The sequence below is a fragment of the Anopheles ziemanni genome, chromosome 2 (genome assembly GCF_943734765.1).
Source record: "Anopheles ziemanni chromosome 2, idAnoZiCoDA_A2_x.2, whole genome shotgun sequence".
NCBI classification, from domain to species: domain Eukaryota; kingdom Metazoa; phylum Arthropoda; class Insecta; order Diptera; family Culicidae; genus Anopheles; species Anopheles ziemanni.
In genome coordinates this window covers 94,337,901-94,357,238 of record NC_080705.1, presented here as the reverse complement: position 1 = coordinate 94,357,238, position 19,338 = coordinate 94,337,901, and the positions used below count along the sequence as shown (strand labels likewise).

At 47.6% G+C, this 19,338-nt stretch overlaps 2 protein-coding genes across 2 annotated transcripts; one reads left to right on the top strand and one right to left on the bottom strand.

Moving 5' to 3' along the window:
- Window positions 1–126: 126 nt before the first annotated feature.
- Window positions 127–5,083, bottom strand: LOC131294821 (ras-related GTP-binding protein C). The gene is made up of 3 exons (XM_058322867.1): window positions 5,063–5,083; window positions 562–1,379; window positions 127–485 (listed from the first exon to the last, which is right to left on the bottom strand). The coding sequence occupies exons 1-3, from the start codon at window positions 5,081–5,083 to the stop codon at window positions 134–136; spliced, it is 1,191 nt and encodes a 396-aa protein (XP_058178850.1). The 3' UTR covers window positions 127–133.
- An 8,125-nt stretch (window positions 5,084–13,208) lies between these two features.
- LOC131281968 (phosphatidate phosphatase LPIN3) lies at window positions 13,209–19,292 on the top strand. The gene is made up of 4 exons (XM_058311345.1): window positions 13,209–16,034; window positions 16,111–16,462; window positions 16,530–16,633; window positions 18,510–19,292. The coding sequence occupies exons 1-4, from the start codon at window positions 13,237–13,239 to the stop codon at window positions 18,757–18,759; spliced, it is 3,504 nt and encodes a 1,167-aa protein (XP_058167328.1). The 5' UTR covers window positions 13,209–13,236; the 3' UTR covers window positions 18,760–19,292.
- Window positions 19,293–19,338: the final 46 nt, after the last annotated feature.

Below are 19,338 nucleotides of genomic sequence, written 5' to 3'. Positions count from 1 at the left end.
AAGCAAAACAAATAAACTTTTTTTTTAAAATCAACGAGTTTGAGTAAATTTAGGTATGAATGTGTAAAAACTAAACAAGATTGCCCATGATTACTTTGCCATAAGAACATACTAACTGGATACGAATTCCGGTCTAACCCATCGATGACTTACTGCCGATATGAAGCTCGAAGTTTTTCGAACCACTTCCGTTGATAGAAGAAATTGCATTTACTCGGTAGTCGCTCGCATTGTCCGAGTCCTGTTCAAGCGCTTCCAGTTTCTGATGTTTGAAGCGTAACTCAAATACCTGAGTAATGGCCTCCCGGAAGCACAGGAAGTTGTAATCGATGACTCCTTGCCGGGCAAAGCTTTCCTCCCGGATGATGCAAACCAAGGCGAGGAATTTGTTTACTTCACGCAAGTAGAGGACCGTGCTATTGTTCATTTTTATGATGCTCGAACTTTGGTTGTCGAATGCGGGTACATCGGGATTGTCTCTGGAACTAGAAGGAATGGGAAAATAATTAAAAACATTTTGAAACACGAACGGACGTTTCGGGACGGGAAAATTATATTTACCCGTAGATACACGATAGATCAATGACTACATCGATCATATCACAGCATAGCTCGTAGCTCTGCATATCCACTGGTGTTGCGTCGGTGGCAATGTAAATTTTGGATACCACATCGAACAGGAACGCCTTTTCAATGCCCGAGTTATGAATAAACAGATTTAGCAAATTCTCGAGCGCTGCCAGTTGAGGTATCAACTTTTGGACCACTTTCGAAAACGCCTCGAAGATCGAATGATCGTAGATCGACGTGAGGTGGAAGTTCAAGTGTACTCCTTCGAGTCCAGCGTCGATCAGGTCGTCGGTCGCACGAGAGTGGATGTCCCGTTGCGATTCCATCTTAAAGTCATCGCTAACCCCGTCAACCTTGTGGATAAACACTTCGAACTTGATACGCGGATTGACCTTGTGTGCCTTGGTGACGGTCTGATTTAGCTTTGTCAACGCCTCCAAATAGTCGTCTTGCGCGTCAATTACGAACACTAGCGCACCGCAACCACCGAAGATCATGTCGGAATCGAATGTTGGATCGAAGAAATCAATCTGTCCTGGAAAATCCCAGATCTGGAACTGTACAAAGCTATTGTTGTTGATGTCATCTTTAACAATTTTGTTAGTCGATTCCAGAAACAGCGTCTCGTTCGGTGACATCTTGTGGAACACCACCTTCTGGATGGAGCTTTTTCCAGAACGGCGTAGTCCCATCAGCAGAATTCGGGGCTTATCATCCGACACACGATTGCTGTCGGTCTCGTGTTCAAAGTCGCCGTACCCGAAATCTTTCGGAAACGATCCCACTTGCTCCTCCTCGTCCTGATAGCTCTACGAAGGTAAAACGCAACAACATTTGCATTGAAAGCGCTAATCGCCAATCTTGTACTTTACTCTTACCATTTTAGCGCCAGCGAGTTTGTTCCAGCAAAAACACAATTGAGCAACGGTAGGAATGGAAAACTACAGAATACTACAACACACTTTATGCACTTTTGTTATCAAGATACGATGTCACAAGATCCGAACTGGAGGGTTGCATGTTTTTCAGTAAAGTGTTACGAAAAGGTAAACAACTACAGAACGTACTGTCAAAAATATTCACTTCCTACTTTTTGAATGTACCGCTTTCTTACACAGACCTTGGTATCATTTTTTAAAACGCTTAGCATCAACACGTGCAAATGGAAATTTGGGAATGAAAAATAAATAAAAATGTTTCCAATGAGCTGCACTAGGTCTTCCCTGAATTAAAATGGCCTTATGTAAGTAAGTAAATAGGTAAAGCATTTCAACTTAATCGACTGATTGTTGACCACTACAAAATTTTCCAACAGACATTCAATTGTGGCAAAATTATAACAATGAATATGCATCCACTGGAACGGAATAACTAGTTCAACCGATTTCACAATGCTACAATTCAATTATAATCCGAAGCTGATCAAAGTACGGCTGGATGGGGGAAACAAATTTCAACTAAGCATTGTTGAAAGTGTCAGCAAAAATGATTCTCTTTTTGTGGGCAAATATTGTGTTATAAAATGCCGAGCAAATCGGACGACAGCATCCAGTTTAATTTGAACGTCTGTACAACATTCAACCCCAGGATAAATCTCTCTCATCATGAGTAAACCTTTGCTTCTCATCATTGTCATCGTGTGCAGCCTTTATTTTATCGCAGCACAAGATGGGTAAGTGTTTCTACTCTCAAAGTTGTCTATCGTTGAAATATTAATGCAAATTGTTTTTGCGTAGAGATCAACCAGTTCAATTTGGGGCCCCCGATATCAGTAATCCACCATCGGACTCGATCAATCCTGCTGGCCCACCGCTGGACACAGAACAACCAAATGACCCACAGCATGAAGAATTACCAATAGATTTGCATCTTTAAACACCATTGTATCTGGTTAACAATAAATCATTGTTTAACGGACCAAAACAGTTGTTCAAAAACGCTTATTCAAACACCTTGGCAATGAAGCGTTTTTGTCCGCACAAGTGACATTTGAGACAGGCGAGCGTGCGCTCTCTTTCTAACAAACGCTTTGCACCCCTTGCTTCAGATAATCGATCAGTTTTCCGTCGGTCGTTCATGTGCAGGCCTCGAAAGTACTAGACGACGGAAAACAATCGAAAGTGAAGGAAAAAGGTTTTCCAAGTGTACTTCCAGAGTAAGTGGACGAAATAGAACCGAAAAGGTATTTTTGTAACAAGTTTAACCTGGGTAGAAACGAGGCTACGCGTCGTGTGCGGTTCCGTAGAGATCAGTGTAGGAAAAGAGTGGGAAAGTCCGAAGATAAATGTGGAACATTCCGTGGCTGAGAGCAGTATTCTAGAACATAAAGGCTGTATTCATCGGTCCAGAATTGAGTTAACCGCGGTCATTTTATTGTAAGTACGCTTTTCTTGAGTTCTATACTACAGGTAATCGCTTCCTCCTGTCTACGCAACCGGTCTTATGTTTCTGGATTGGGGAAGGAGAAAATCAATACTCCACAGTTTTTAGCATAAAATCCGCAACTCACGTTGCTGTGGTTCGGTAGTATTCTCCCTCCGATGGGAAACCCCAATGCAAAATCTCAAGCATTCATGTGTTCTGAGAAAGGATCAGGCAATTATTCACAGATATCCAAAGTTGACCCCGCGAGTTATGTTTTGTTGTAAACAAAGAACTACCGTTCGCACCTGAGCAGCTGTTTCTTTTTCTCTATAACCCTTCCGTTACTCCCCTCACCGCGACCGGGGTTGGGGTAGTGTTGGTGCAGTCGTTGAACGTCTTGGCTCTCCGGCAAGTGTAGGGGATAGGGAAGGGGTAAGCGGTCTAGCATCGCACCATACATCGTACGATACATCAGCCGACACCGGGCAAGCATGGTCCGATGCGTAAAGCCAACCCCAACAGGTTGGCTCGGCCTTCTTGCAGCCCGTTGCACTACGATGCGTGCATTGCTGGGGTAATCTGAATTGTTCCTCATTTACCCCAGGGTGTGTCCCAGGTATGTCCGGAAAAAATGTGCAGCAGCATAAATCGATGCCCCATTCTGACAGTTCTTCACAAGGATATGTACAGGAAAATCGATAAATATCTACTTCCGTTCCACCCCTCAGCCGGCCAGCGGAGGTCATCGATCTGCCCAAAAAAGTGCGCTTCCTTTGAAGAACTGGCTCTTGCGCATCTCAGGCCACACATACGATGGTCGATGAACTGCGACGGTACGCGACGACGGCGGCCGTGAATTTGGGGGAAGACATTTGAATTGCTGATTTTGCCGGCAAACCCTGGCGTTTACGTTGATGCACACACCGCGTCGTGTGATAAACGTGCCTTGGCTACAGGTTTACAGTTCGATTCGATGACCAGACGCAGCGAACGGCAAGAAGGAAGCGGCGGCCGCACATATTAACAACGGTGAATTTTCCCTCACGGTCATCATCACGAAGCCACGAGCGCTCGACCGTTTCTTCGAGCGAAGAAGACAACCTTGCCCTTCCCAGTGGCCCAGCACTGGCTCACCCAACAATGTACAACACCAACGAACGCGCTATTGTAAATTTCTCGTCTGTTTGGTGTGATTCACCATCGCCTCAGGCGGTCCAAGCCAATGGTCATAATTTTGTAGCATGTTTCTTATCGGAAAGGAAGGTACATTTGATGCATTTTGGTATGCGTTGTGAGAAGAATAACTTCCGCCTCCGAACAGACAGTGAAGCGAAACAAGGAAGGAATTCTTGCGTGTGCGCCTCTCGGATTCTACTACTACTGGGTCTGGTTGCCATTCGTTCGTGCAAGTAAAATCATGTTGCAACATGATTGCACCCGCTGGCAAAGAAGAAACGGACGGATATGCCATAAGAAAAATATCCGCAAAGGGAGGAAATAATGTCTGCGATGACTCACGGTGGAATCGCTAAGGGGCACTGTAAGGTACGCACAAAGGGGAACCAACAATAATGCGGTGATACACATAGGAAGATCGTCGAGTGAACCAACTTCGGGAAGTCTTCAAGTATGGAACGAGGTCGATAATTGTTGCATTTACAGATTGACGTCAGGAAGAAGATTTGCTTAGCCCCCTACTATTTTACGGAGATAAAGACAATCAGCCACACAAACATTCGCTTCGTAGGGTCAGGCGATCGATCGATACGAAGGTCAGGAGGGTAAGGAAATCATACGATCATAAAGAGATAAGCCTAAATCTTCCGTTTTCCTCATCCCCAGTCAACCTGTTTCTTACATTGCCACACTGTCTTCCTGGTCTTCCGCCATAACATGGCGCGAGCGCGCGATCGTGCATCCATTCCAACATAGACAAAACCACTTTCGCTGACGCACCGAACATCGGCGCGGTTGGCTTAGAGGTTTTGTTGTTTGTGGCCCGAAGCAAACTATTGCGCCGCAACTTTGAGCAGCAGGCGATCGAGCTGCTCCGCCATTGGTTAATGCGAGAAGGGCACGTCTCTATGCGTAATAGGATGCTGCTATCTGCACGCTGCATGAAACTTACCTCTCGAAACGTGGCCGACATGCTGTGTCTGCTCTTGATATTATGATGGTGTTTATCAGGGAAAAATAGGATGGGAAATTTCGGCCGCCACCTTATCAAACCTATTCTTCGTGTGTAGAAAATTACCGGGGGGATGACTTGAAAATTCCAAAACACTTGATTGATAAAACCAACCCCGGCATGGTGTAGATAAGACAAGTTGATCAGTGTTCCTTTTTTTTTTATCAAAACATCTACTGTAAAGTTTCTACGTCAACAACAGAACCCCTCTCCCCCGCGTCTGTGTGTTCCGCACTTTCTGTTTTGACCTTCACTGGTTCGTTGCTCGAGCGACAACACGTACCGCACACCGCCGACCCCTCAGATCATCCTCGTCGTGATCATCATTACCGTCATCGTCGCCGGCATCGGTCTGGTCCGGCAAGCTAAGGTTTCCGCCACCGACCACCACCACCACCCGGCCCGTTGTTGGGTTGTTTACGTGCGAATGGTCGTGCCCCCAAGGAAAGAATTTAGCGCCATACTTACCACCACCCGTCCGCTCTGTCCGCCACATTCCTCTAACATTCGTTTCGTGGCTATTATTCACTTTCAACGTTGGTTTTACTCGCTTCTTGTAAGAGTAACATTGTAGAACGAAGGCGCAGGGAACGGGTACGATGGTGGAGGGGTACGATGGTTTGTTGTTTGGAAGTGGACAACCATCAAGGCGGAAGTCATCTCTCGCGCCACCCCTCAATCCCGATTTCTAACCCCGAGGATCGTGCAGGCAACACAAGATAGATGGAACCACCAACTCATTCATGGCATTCACGGCATTTTCGACGGCGTAGTACAGTGTTGCAGCGTTGTTTACGAACGGCAAACGGAAAATCCGGTCTCCAGGAAAGACAGTGCCGGGGGCGGGAGGGAGGTTTCAAAACATGTTTTTCAACACCCACAACAAACCACACGTTGATCGTGTCCTCTGCGTATTAGTTCTAGGGGGAGGGACCTGCATCGTGGATCGTACGATCATCGTATACCTTCTTTCCTTGCAAAGGCACACACCTACCTACACGTTTTCTATAGGATGTCAAGTGTGTCACTCCATGCGGTTCGTGTAAGTCCAGCTAGCAGTTGCATGAAGGTAGATCAGTTACATCGTCGTCACGTGTTACGTCGTTTGGCTTTCGAGGAGTTGGTAGGGTACTTTTACTGCTAGAAAACAAACGGCTTCAAACAATCTGTAAGCGAGCGATAGTAATTTGTTTAGCTGCACCTCTTGAGTCTTCCAACGCCGAGGGAGAGAGGACACGATGGAGACATTGCATGGTCGATACGATAAACAACAACAGTTAGCACTTGGCGTGTTTTGATACTCGATCGTATATCGCCAACGCCACAACGGCGAGCAGGTTCTAGTTGATTGAATTAATTATTGGAGAGCACATGACGGGCGCTATTGCACGTCAACCGGAAGTGCGCATAGGACCAAAACAAACGGTATTCACCCGTGATCGATGAATAAATTTCAATACACACGGGCATTAATTGGTACGAAATAGGAAGTATTTCTAGGCAACTTTTGCTATAAAATGAAAACAGAACTTGAGCCGGAAGAAGAAATTGGCGATCTGTCTTATCGATTATGAAAATGCAGAATGGTCTGGATATTGCGTATCACAATTTGGCATTGTGGCCAAACCTGCATGTTTGCCGGCTCGTCTGTCGACTTATCTCGCTGTCGGTGTCGCTCGAAGCGAACAGCTTTTGCTCCAAGGACACACGCACACATAATCCTGTCCGCGGCGTTATTTGGGATCTAGGAGGAAGAGCCAGAGGCAAAACATATCTAATAAATTGTGCGCAAAATGGTCACATATTGTCGCGCCCCGGTTCGTTACCGCAATCACGAGCAGCAGTAACATAGCGGTTCAAGCTGTTTGTATGTGTTTGAGAAAAACCCGCGAATTGGACCTCCTACCTCCATTGGTCACACCACGCACCTTCTAATGCCCATCGGTTTGGTGGCCATTAGCATTGCAAACCTTCGGCAGCACGGCTTTTCAGGGGACGGACAGGGTTTTGCTCCCCACCGAGAAGTGTATTTTGAGTGAACGATCCCGCCAAACCCAACACCAACCATTTTATCGTGTGTAAAAAAATGGCCGACTTTTTCCTTACCCATGCGGATTGGCCGATCGGCGTACTACTTCTGGTAAGTGGCCAGAGAAGTGCGGGAGAGAGCGGAAATAAACAGCGGTTTGGCCGCGGGGCTCGCTTTTTGGTGTGGGGAATTTTTCTTCATTATTTTCCCAACAATTTGTTCCCAGTTCGCTACACACGTGCCATATTTACTCGCAAAACCCCCATCGATTTACTTGAAGAGAGGAAACAAGACGAATCCGTTTTCTTCTACTGACCTTGGAGTACGGTTGAAGAAACCCTAGATACGGTAGTACCATCGGCGGGAACATCGGGAATATCGCGCGAAGAAGAGAAATGAATTGCTTCATCACTTTATTTTTAACCGCATCCATTGAATGATGCTGTTCGGTCAGTTCTTCGTTACTGCAAAGTTCATTTATCTTTTCATGTAGACTTATATTTCAACCTTCAAATACGTGAATACACAAATCGAAGGTTGGTTGGCTCTGAATCATGGGTGTTTCTGATAATAATTTTTCTGGGCTGCTTCCGAATTATCCGAGCGGTTAACATGACGGTGTGTTCACGTGCTGTGCATGCGCAGGTCCACGCACCCGGTACACGCGAGGGTGCCATGATGCGATGCGGCATGGAGAGGTCCCCGAACAGGTGCCGATACTGTCAAAATAAAAGCAGTAGAACGAAGGAAAATTGCGGTTCTTTTCGAGCTCCTCCAACATGCTGAATGATTCATGATCTTGAGGCCGAAGTCGAAGCGTGGACGACAAACACAATTGACCGGTCACGTTGCTGCAGCGTGTTGCCTAGCCAATCGAATATGGTTCCTCCTTTCATCTATGGCTTCGGCGGTACAGCTCGTGAATACCAAACGTAATTCCGGGCCAGTATAGTACACGTTCAATTGCGGGGAAGCACGATAAAACATCACATTCCCATGGTATCCTGGCCAAAGTGGACATAAATTGGTCGGCTTGATGTGGCGTTGGGTTTGTTTTGTTCCCCAACGGACGAAGGCCCGATTGACTGCCAAAACGCCGCGACTAGTGCTATTTTTGGATGGCCATTTCGGGTATGATCTATGCGATTAGGAGTGCTTCAAACTTGTAAACAATGCTTGTGCAAAAGGGATTGACAATGCTTGGCCGGTTATGCGTGCTATTACGAAATGGTTTTTACGGTTCCATGATTACAATGTTTTGCATGGTGCGTACAAGTATTTCTGTAATGATACGACATAGGGTCGGCAAGCCAGATATTTAAACAAGGATTTATGAAAAGTTTGCTAAAACCTGCAGTTGGAAGGTGGCACTTGTAGAACTCCATTTTCAAATCAATATTTATACATTGAAGTTTTCCTATAGTAGCGTGATCGTGTGGCAATTGCAAAACCGGCAACAAACACATCATTACTGAGACTGCCAGTACTGCGGCGCTAATCAACACTCATCATCGATGATGATGATGGTCACGGCACTTCTCGAGGGGCGCTCGTAATTATGCGAAAAATTGACTCTTTCACCACATGGGGGTCTGGTGAAACCGAAGGGAGTGCGGTATCGCAAACGCTAAACAACGTCTTTGGCGACTGTTCACGCATACACTGTTACGTACATCTTGTCTCTGTCCCCAACTCTACACCCCCTTAGCGCTTACCGTTCCGACGGATTGCTTTAAGATCCGCGGCACGGCGTCTTCTCGCGGCCAACATAAATACACACACGTTCCTAGAAACGCTCCCCATCAGTCAAACACACACACACAGAGTGATCACAACAGCTATTCCGCGGCCCTTGGTGGCGTGTGGTGGGGACACTCGTGTCCATTCGCGTGCTCGCCAACCTGCGGCTTGTCTTGGCGTTTGGTTCAGTCGCAAAACCAACCCCAACCAGTACGGAAGTGTGTCCTCTCGTTTGGGGAGGCGATTTTCTGTACCGCGACTCTCTGTGCCACCGTCTTCGGGTGGCGGTGTTTAAACGAAAAAGAAAATAGTAGTTGAAAACGCTCGAATTGCTAAATAAGAACAGACGTATTGTGAACATGTGAACCTACGTAGTGTTCTTGCTGTAGAAAAAGTTAACTTCAAAGGCTTGACAAAGCCGAGTATAAAGTATCGAAAGTGTGCGCCATCTGAGAGACATAAGCATCTCTGTGTAAATCATAGAAGCATTTCTTGATCGCGTGCGCAGCCTCGACGAGTGTTTGAGAAAGTAAACGGGAGTATCCCATCAAAACAAACTACTGGAAAACGGTAGAAACATTCTAGAAGTGTACCAATCACCGGTAGTGAATTGAGGGAACCTGTTTGTGCAGAAGAAACAAAAACAATCTAATTTTTCGTAAAAGATATCATCCTTTTTGTGGGAGTATGGAAAAGTTCCCACAGCTAGTCTCTGTGTCAAATTGATAGTTATTGTGGCATAGGACTAAAGCGGCGAAACATAGAGGTGGCAAAAAGTTCCAAGGTTAGCTTTTCGTTCAGGAAACCTAATTTAAACCTGCTAGCTAACTAGGAGGTAAGTAAGAACTAACGGGGGTCCCATGGTCATGTATGTGAGTGCAAACATGAAATTAAAATTATGCCTTTCTTTTTTTTTTTGGTTTATATCTGCGAAATCGTTGGGTTATGCCCTCTTCTTCCACCCCACCCGTTGTGTGTGCCGCAAATGTCGGAGAAGATTTTTACTTTGACACTGACACCCCGAACGCGACCTGGTCTCTCGCTCTGGCTTGGCCGTGGAAGTCGTGATCCTCAAACGCGGAAACTATTTTTGTCATTGGCAACCGGCGATGTTTGTTCTTTGGGTGTGGGGTATGTTTTTGGTTCGTGTCGTTTTAAAATGCGATCCAATTTTTCCCTTTTTCGACCGTCTCTCAAACACTGTTCCTTACAGGTATCGGTCATTTATCATCGAGGAAAATATCGTCCATGTGTGGGAGATGTTTGGAAATAGGCATGTTTGCCCAAAAATAGATCGATTACTCAAGCGACGATCAAAAACGGCGGCACCGACCGTACTGTAAGCGACAGGGGAGTTATATTTTGTCGGTTCTTGTATGATGGTAAAGTATGGAAAGCCTTTGGTTACGTTTTACTCGCGGGGAACATTTCCGCTCATTTGTCCCAGACAGGAACCGGTTCCGGTACACACCGACGTCATTCGGCGGTCGTTGATATGAGCAAACAGCATACACGTGCTTGAGAAGAGTGATGGAATTCCGATTACCTTGTTTTGTTTGTATGCCAAGCCGAACGGCAGGGACAGCGAGGTTGTCGACTATCACGCGTTGCTTGATTCTGAGATGAATGACTTTAAGTGCCGACCGGCGGAGGAACGTCACCCCGAAGGCAAGAGCACACGAGAATGCAACAGACGAGTAATCGGCGGCTCATTTTGCCACGTACCAGGATGCCGATGATGATAATGATGCTTTTTTTGCTTGGCGGCGTCGTGTCATGTGGGTCCAAAGGTCGATCGAGTGGGATTTCTAGAGAAGTGGAAGGAAAGACGGGGGATCGGTGTGTAACGGGAGATCGCGGCACGAAGCGGTGAAAGTGACGTGGTTGTTTAACGCAAAAAAGGAAGAACGCACCACACGATCGATGGCAAGCTTCGCTCGACCATGTTCCAGTCTTGCTGGTCGTACGGGTGGGGGGAATGGAGGGCTGGGGATTGCGGCATGTCAGCTGATCGCGTGCAGCGTCGCGAGTGGCCAGTTGTTGCAACCAGTAAGCAAGCGCGTGAACCGTGGGTTGACCCAAATCCGGCTGGCAGAACGAGTTTATTTTTGGGGAGGAAAACTGCTCAACAACTTGCCATTTCTGTCATGCTTGTCGTTGATTATCGTTACCTAAAGCGACTCAGGTTGAACTGTGCGAAGAGTAGAGGAGAGAAGGTTTGGTTTTTCTTACACATTGCACCATTATCCTATGCGGGTTAGAATGTTGATCAACTCACAAACAAAAAAGTAGTGAATGATCAACACCGACAAATGCAACGCGTGTTAAAGGTCATTCTTTCTCTCTTGGTTCGTGCACTAGTCCGTTTGACGATTGGATTATCGCAATCGCAAACTCATTGCGTTATCGACACCGAGGTCTCGGTCGCCATTCTCGGTCCAAGCGACGACCTACGCGGCGAAGGGCCCCGTGCTGAGGTTTCACTTTTCATGACGCAATTAAAGGTAAATCAGTGTGTTCGGCGTGTTAGCGAAATCAGTTAACCTTTGAGCCAACTTGAGAACCCACCCAACGCAAACAAAGGGGGGACAAAGAAAACCCTCGCTTCCCCTAAAAGAGGTGAATTTCTGCAATGAGAATTTTGAAGCAAACTTCTTGCCTCTTTTAATATTGGTTCGTTCAATGTGTTTGCTGTATTTATGTATATGCTGTATTTGCTGTGGTCGGTTCACCTTAAGGTTAGAAGGTTCACAACCGTTCGCAAGGTAATCAACCGTAGATTATCAACGACCTTCAATTAAATCGTTTAAATTAGGTCGGTGGGGGGTGTGAAAAAATATCCTTTTTCCACTTTTAACCCCTCTTGAAAAACAAGTATCCTTCTTCCCGCTACCCGCGGCGAATTTACGGCGATTTACATCTCAGCTAGCAAACCCGTCAGTGTACGTAGAACATCAAACAACGATAGCCTACTGTAAAGTATTTGATGTTGAATCGTCAAACTTCCAAATGGCAACACAAAAGGGTCAAGTAGGGGAAAATCGCTTTCCGGTCTAAAACATACTTTTGCGAGGATTGTTGTGATTCGCGCTCGTTTCCTGATGCGAAAAAGCGATCATAGCCTACTTTATCCTGCACCCCTCAATTGTTCGTGTCTACTACAAACATCCAAACGACAACTATCATTTTGGAAGATCCTAGAAAGCGACGAATTGTCTACTTGACCCGTTTGTGTTGCTATTTGGTGGTTTGACGATTCAAATGTAAAACGCTGTAAATGAGAAAATTTGCGATCGCATTCTCTTTCTTTCCATCCATAACCACATTTCGCAGAACCGGATGTTGGTAATCTGTTGCAATTTTCATTTCATCCCATCAAAACGGTGGCGTTGGTTTCTTATGTTTTACACCATAGAAAAAAGAAACGTTGCCACGCGATGGGGGGGCATTGTCAATGGTGCAAATTGGTGCTACCAACACACCAAGCACCAGCGTGCAATTGGGTATTATGCTGCTCCAAAGCGGGGGGGCTAATTTGCGTGCTTCTACCTCGTTGTTGAAGTGATGGCGAGGAATAATGACGGTTTACTTGCAGTGTGACGCAAATCGCTGCTGAAAGGGGTGACACCACCGTGTAGGCGTGTTAGGGGATGGTAAGAGGAGGGAAAATGTCACGCGCCACGAAGAAAAGCTGCTGAATCACCTGTCCCGACCGTCCGTGCACTTATAGGTTTATTTGTTTATCCCGCCTCCAACTGGTTGGCAGCCAAGCTGCCGCCAGCAAGGAAAATAACATGGCACGTTGTTTCTTAGACGTCCCTAGTAGATAGTACGCAAGTGGGTTCTGACATCCGAAGTGAGTAATCCTTGGAAAGAATTATAGTTGAACCCTCAATAAATAATCACATTCGGGTAGGGTTCTTTTCGGCTAGCGTCTTTCGTTAGAGGCATCATTTCCGTGCCGTGCTCCTCGGGGTTGTTTATCGGCTCATTGCGTGGGCAAAGGTTAAAGTACGATTTACCGAACCTCAAGAGAGGGAGGGGGTGCTCTTATCTGGACAAACAGTGCTCCCCGGCCGTTCATATTTATCTAATCTAACATCCAGCTACTCGCAACAACCCCGGAACAACACTTGATTTCATTGGTTTCCTTTTTCTCTACTTCCAGATCTAAACGCTAGACGACGACGACGCATCGAAAGTGAACGTGAACTCGGTCTAGTCTCGGTTCGTCAGTCCTCACAGTCCCCAACGTGCGTGATAAACGTGTGATACGTGTTGCCACTTTGGTTGTTCGTCGTTGTCGTTGTTCCTAGTTCCCTAACCACAAGCGCCAGCGTTCAAGATGAATAGCTTGGTGAGTTTGTTCAGCAACGTGAAGGAGTTCTACAGCGAGATCAATGGCGCCACACTGACCGGCGCAATCGATGTGGTCGTGGTGGAGCAACCGGACGGATCGTTCGTCAGCTCGCCGTTTCACGTACGCTTCGGCAAGCTGGGCGTGCTGCGCAGTCGCGAGAAGGTGGTCGACATCGAGGTCAATGGCGAACCGGTGGAGTTGCAGATGAAGCTGGGCGAATCCGGTGAAGCGTTCTTCGTGGAAGAGTGTGCCGAAGATGACAGCGAAGTGCCGGCACATATGGCCACCTCGCCGATCCCAACTCACTCGTATCTGACCAACTATGAGGGCGCTAGCGCACAGGGCGCCGATGGGCCAATCTTTAAACCCATCGGAGCAGAAAGCGGTGCCGAGGGACAGTCTTCGGTCGTTGGTCCGGTGGATGCGGGTGAGGGTACCTCGATGATGATGATCCGGGAGAGCGATGGAGCAGCCGTCGTCGGTGAGGAGGAAGTGATGCCCCGACCGCGTCGCAACTCGGTGGATCTCTCGAATGAGAACGCCGAGCTGGAGAGAGTAAAGTACGAAAACCAAAGATCCGAGTACAGCCACCGGCGGCACACGGACAACGTTACCAACAGGCCGGACCTGTCGCTGACGAAGAAGGAGTACACCATGCAAAAGCTTCGCCAGGAATGGGTCGCAGCGGCGGAGGCAGCCGAGCAGGAGCAGATCTTCCACATGGAGGGTCTGGATGACGACAGTGGCGCTGCTGGAGGCGGAGGTTCAGGAGTGGATTGGAAAAATAGCACGCCCCTACCGGGTGGTGATCAGTCGTTGGAAGACAAACATTTTAAACCGATCGATGCTCAACCGACCACTACCGGATCGGCGGCAGAGGTTCTGCCAGTGGCCACCACCAGCCCAGCAGTAAACCAGCAACAACAACAGGGCAGTGTGGAAGCTTTGGGTGACTCCAAATCGAAGAAGAAACGGAGGAAGAAGTCGCTGATGAAGAAGAAAAATACGCAACGCAAGAACTCGACCAGCAGCAGCTCCGGTGGCGGATCGAATCATTCCGATCCGAACGAAGGTACGGAAACATCGGACAGTCTCACCGCATCTCAGCTCAGTGGAGGTTCACCGAAAGACACCGGTGAAGATAACGCAGCATTGCTGGCCGCGAAAGAAAAGGAGAGCTCCATCAAGGAAGGTAGCGAAACGCCGGAACCATCCTCAGCGCCTGGCGTCACCGCTCCCATTCCGGCGGCAATGTCCTCCAGCCACCATGCCGAGCTGGACGTGCATTTCTTCAGCGACACGGATGTGGGGCTCGGCACAAGCCCACAGCAGTCGCGCCCATCGACACCGATTCAGAGCGACACGGAGTTCGAGATGTCGCAGCGCGAAAAGCCCGTTACGGAAGATCAGAAGCTGCTTTATGGTGACGCGTGGAATTGGGGTGAGCTGCCGACGACGCAGTCCGAGGCGAAAGCGGGCGGAGATCCGGACGGTGGCAAGCAGGCGCAGCACAACTCCATGCTAAACGGGCTCATGAGTTTGATGAAGTACAACAACAAAAAGAAACGTCAAAGCGTCCCTGATGGCTTGTATCTGTCCGACCTGGACAAAGTGATGGAGCCGGAGATTGCCAAACTGTACTTCCCTCCGCTACCGATCCGCAAGCAGAAGAAGGACGAGCAGCAGCGTGGGGGCGACGGTGGCAGTGGTGAGGATGAAGATCGCGAGAGTGGCAATGGGACGTCGATCCCGCAGAGCCCCACGTCGATGGAGGATGGTGCGATGCTGAAGGAAGGGACCGATTCGGACTTTGACGACCATCACCACCATCAGCGGCAGACAAAAACGAGCGAAGCCGATCTAGTTGGCCAGTCGATCGATACGATCGCCATATCGCTCTGTGGAGGACTGGACACTCCCGACGGTCCCTCGGAGGAGCAGTTCGATCGTGCGCGCCTGCAGTACTCGAACGTGCTAGCCGACCCGAGCGTGTTCGGGTCTCCGGATCTGGTGGTGCGCATCAACGGCAAGTACTACAGCTGGGCTGTAGCGTGTCCGCAGGTCATGACAATGCTAGCATTCCAAAAGGCGCTTCCAACCGAGCTGCTGGACAGCAAGAAAGGAGGAGGTGATGGGGACGAGTCCAAAAAGCAACAGGTGGCCCCGGAACAACAGCAGCAGCAGCAACAGCAAGCGCAACAACCGCAGCCAAACGTTGGCGGGCGATGGTGGTACTGGCGACGTTCGAACGAATCGAAACCGGCACCATCGAGCAGCGAGGCACCCCCGCTGACACCTTCCACTCCGACGGCGGCCAACGAGCTAGGAATGGATGGTGTGGATGGTTCTAAAGCATCGTCTGCCGTAGCCACGCAGACGTCACGCTCGAACTCGCCGGATGAGGATGGTAATGCCGCACCGGGAACAGCGGGAGCATCCGCCGCGATGGACGCTTCACCGTACAAGACGGCGACGAAGGCGGAAGATGGCTACAATGGATCTCTTTCGTCCGAAGATTCCGAGCTGGTGATGGAAAAGTCGCATCAGTCAATGATGGACAACAGCAACGACAAGGCGCTGGCGCTATCGAGCGAGAAGTACCGAAAAACGCTCCGCCTTTCGTCCGAGCGTATCCATCAGCTGAATCTGCAGGATGGCATCAATGAGATTGAGTTCAGTGTGACCACGGCCTATCAGGGTACAACCCGCTGCAAGTGCTACCTGTTCAAGTGGAAGCACAGTGATAAGGTTGTGATTTCCGACATTGATGGCACGATCACTAAGTAAGAATGATGTCAAAATCTCTTTCGGTTTAAAGATTGCATGTATTTTATTTCACAACTTTCATCCCCTTTCTAGATCGGACGTCTTGGGCCACATTTTGCCGATGGTTGGCAAGAGTTGGGATCAGATTGGAGTGGCGCAGCTTTTCTCCAAGATCGAGGAGAATGGCTATAAGATGCTGTACCTGTCGGCCCGAGCCATTGGGCAGGCGAAAACGACCAGGGGGTACCTTCAGTCAATCCGCCAAGGCGACGTGAAGCTGCCGGACGGCCCACTACTGCTCAATCCAACCTCGCTCATGTCCGCTTTCCACCGGGAAGTGATCGAAAAGAAACCGGAACAGTTTAAGATCGCGTGTCTGAATGACATTCGGGACCTGTTCCCCGATAGGAACCCGTTCTATGCTGGCTACGGCAATAGGATTAACGTAAGTGGTTGCGTTTTGGGACGCTCTTGTTTACTGGATCATAATGTTACGTTTTCCCATTTTTTAGGATGTATGGGCGTACAGGGCTGTTGGCATTCCGACGTCTCGAATTTTCACCATCAATCCAAAGGGAGAGCTGAAGCACGAGCTGACACAAACATTCCAATCAACGTAAGTTTCCACTGGTTTTATCGCTTTCTAGTGTACATACTCATATGTTTTCGTCTCATTATTCGGCATCATTCGGGATACACACGGACAACATTTGTGAATATGCGTGCATAGAATAGAGAAAAATGTTAACGAAACATAACTTTATTTATCGGCTTTCGGTGTTTTTGGCGTCATTGGTAGCACGCGCTGGGAAGCGCATCGCCTAATCGGGATTTCGCGAGAAAAATGTATATATTCTATAGCAGCATAAATTACACACTACTCCAACACACAACAACACAAACACAAAGGCACCACAAAGGGGACACACTTTTTCAATCGGTCCGGGAGGGTGATTTTCCAAATTTAAACAGCAGATTCTTGGTTAATCTGTCTTGGTTACGCACCTTGGCCTTTCATTGATCATCTATCGCAATGGTTGAGTTATTGTATAGTTTGCGAAACGTGTGGGATACTCATGTTGGTTCTTTTTTTATTTTTATTTATTTTGTTTCATTCGACGTTCGGGCAACCCAACACACCCAACCTACAACCTTCCAATTAATTGCCTGCGTTAACGCCAAAACGAACCGTATTCGTTTTACACGTTGACCCTGTCTTCCTGTTGCACATTTCACTGATGTTGTGTGTAAAAACAAACAAATTAGATATACCGGCCAATCGCTGGTAGTGAATGATTATTTCCCACCGGTCGAACACGAGTCACCCGAGTCTGACTACTCAGACTACGACGAGGACGACGATGACTACGACGACGAGCAGCTGCAGTTTCCAATCGAAACGAGCGGTGATGAGCATCATCAGCAGCGACCCCAGCATCAACAGCTGCCGCAGCAACAACAAACCCCCAAAATCAAGCACTCAGCAGCTTCCGGTTTTGCCGAGTACCGATACAGAGACTCCGGAATTACCGTTCCACCAAACACTCCGGCCTACCCCAAAACACCTGACCTGATATATTACTCTTGATATAGCGCTGCTACGCCACCCCTCCTTCCCCCCTGAGTCCAACAGAGAGAAGAATGTTCCTTGTTTGATTTATTTTGCTCTCTATATTACCTGAACCTGAATTGGTTGTGCCATGACCAAGACCGGTCGAAGTATATTGGTGAACGCTTGTCCAGAAACCGTCCACCTTGTCCAGAAGACAAATACTCCAGTATAAGTGAGTGTGAGAGTGTGTTTGCCGCAAACTAGTAGAGGCAAACCACTGGGCCAAAAAAAAAATGCTAGTCAAACTATTCGTGTCAAACTCCTCAACGGTGATTCGGTGAAATGATAGTGTTTGAATTCCACCCCGATAAAGTGTGAGCGATAGGCCGGTTCTTCAAATTTCACCCCCGCAAATATCGTGCCATTAGGTGTGTTAACGCGTGAGGAAACGATTCGATGGTAAGCATATTGAAAGCGTATTGAAAAAAACATGGCCTACCTTTCCGTCCAAATCCGTGTGGAGGAATAGCTCCTAGCACGGGATGCGTTCTAACTGCCGCGTTAAAACGGATGACGACTTCATGCTTGGCCGCTAACCTCATCCAACAAAGTAATAACACACGTTCAGATGGGACTAATAATCATCCATGTATCGCTTTGTTAAAAACTAAGGCTTACTCTTGTGGATCTGTCTGTATAAAGCTTAAACCATCCATGTGGTGTTTGGGGTTACAATGGAACATTTCACCACTTAATGATTTCTACCACACATTACTTCAATACTTGTTTATGCTAGTTGAATGTTTTTTCTTCGCTTTGTTTCGTTCGTCCGGTGGTATTCGGTTCTGTGAATCAATACTAACGATACGCAGATGCTCCCGTTTTTTTTAATGTAGATAATTTTGACTAAACAATGGTTTCCTCCGTGCACTCGTTACAGTTACGCCAACATGGCTTACATCGTTGACCAACTCTACCCGCCGATTAAGCACATCGAGGAGGAGGATAACGAATATACCAGCTTCAACTACTGGCGTGAGCCAGTTCCGGAGATCGACTTCGATGGCTGTGACATCTCCGGTTCCTCCTCCAACGGGTCGGCTTCAGGGTTGTCCGCCGCTAGTGAAAAACTCTCCCCATCGGCAGCCACAATCGTTCAGCAAGCCCTGCCAACTATTCCCGAGAACTAGGCAGATCAGAAAGATAAACCTTTCCTCTCTAGCGCTTCGGCAAACACAATAGTCGAGACACATTCGGTAGATGAACTCGTTAAACAAAAAAAAAGAAAACTGCAGGAACTGAAGAGCGTTGCGGTCGATGTTTCGTAAACCAAACAAAAGCAACCCATGAAATACTTATCTTTCAAGAAAATCACTCTTCTTATTAATAATATTTATCCTATTGCTTGCAAATTAGGTGCTTGTTGATCGCTGCCGCGCAAAGTCTGTTACGCTATCGTAATCGAGTTGCTTCCAACGGGTGTTGAATTTTTGATCCCCTGTACTTGTGTTGCGATCGGCTCTATTCTGTTTGTCGCCGGAGGTTGCACCACCACCTAAGAATAAACCATTTAAAATGCTTCATTGTGTGCTTCGAGGACGTAGAAAAACCTGCCTAATAAACCTGCCAGTGAGGGGGCAAAACTAAGCTCTATTACGACCTTTAGTAGAAAAACATTAAGTATGCAAAGCATCAGAAAAGAAACTAGATAAACGCAGAAAGGAATGAATGAAGAGAGGGACCGCAAGTAAAAGACTAAGCCCTCAGCT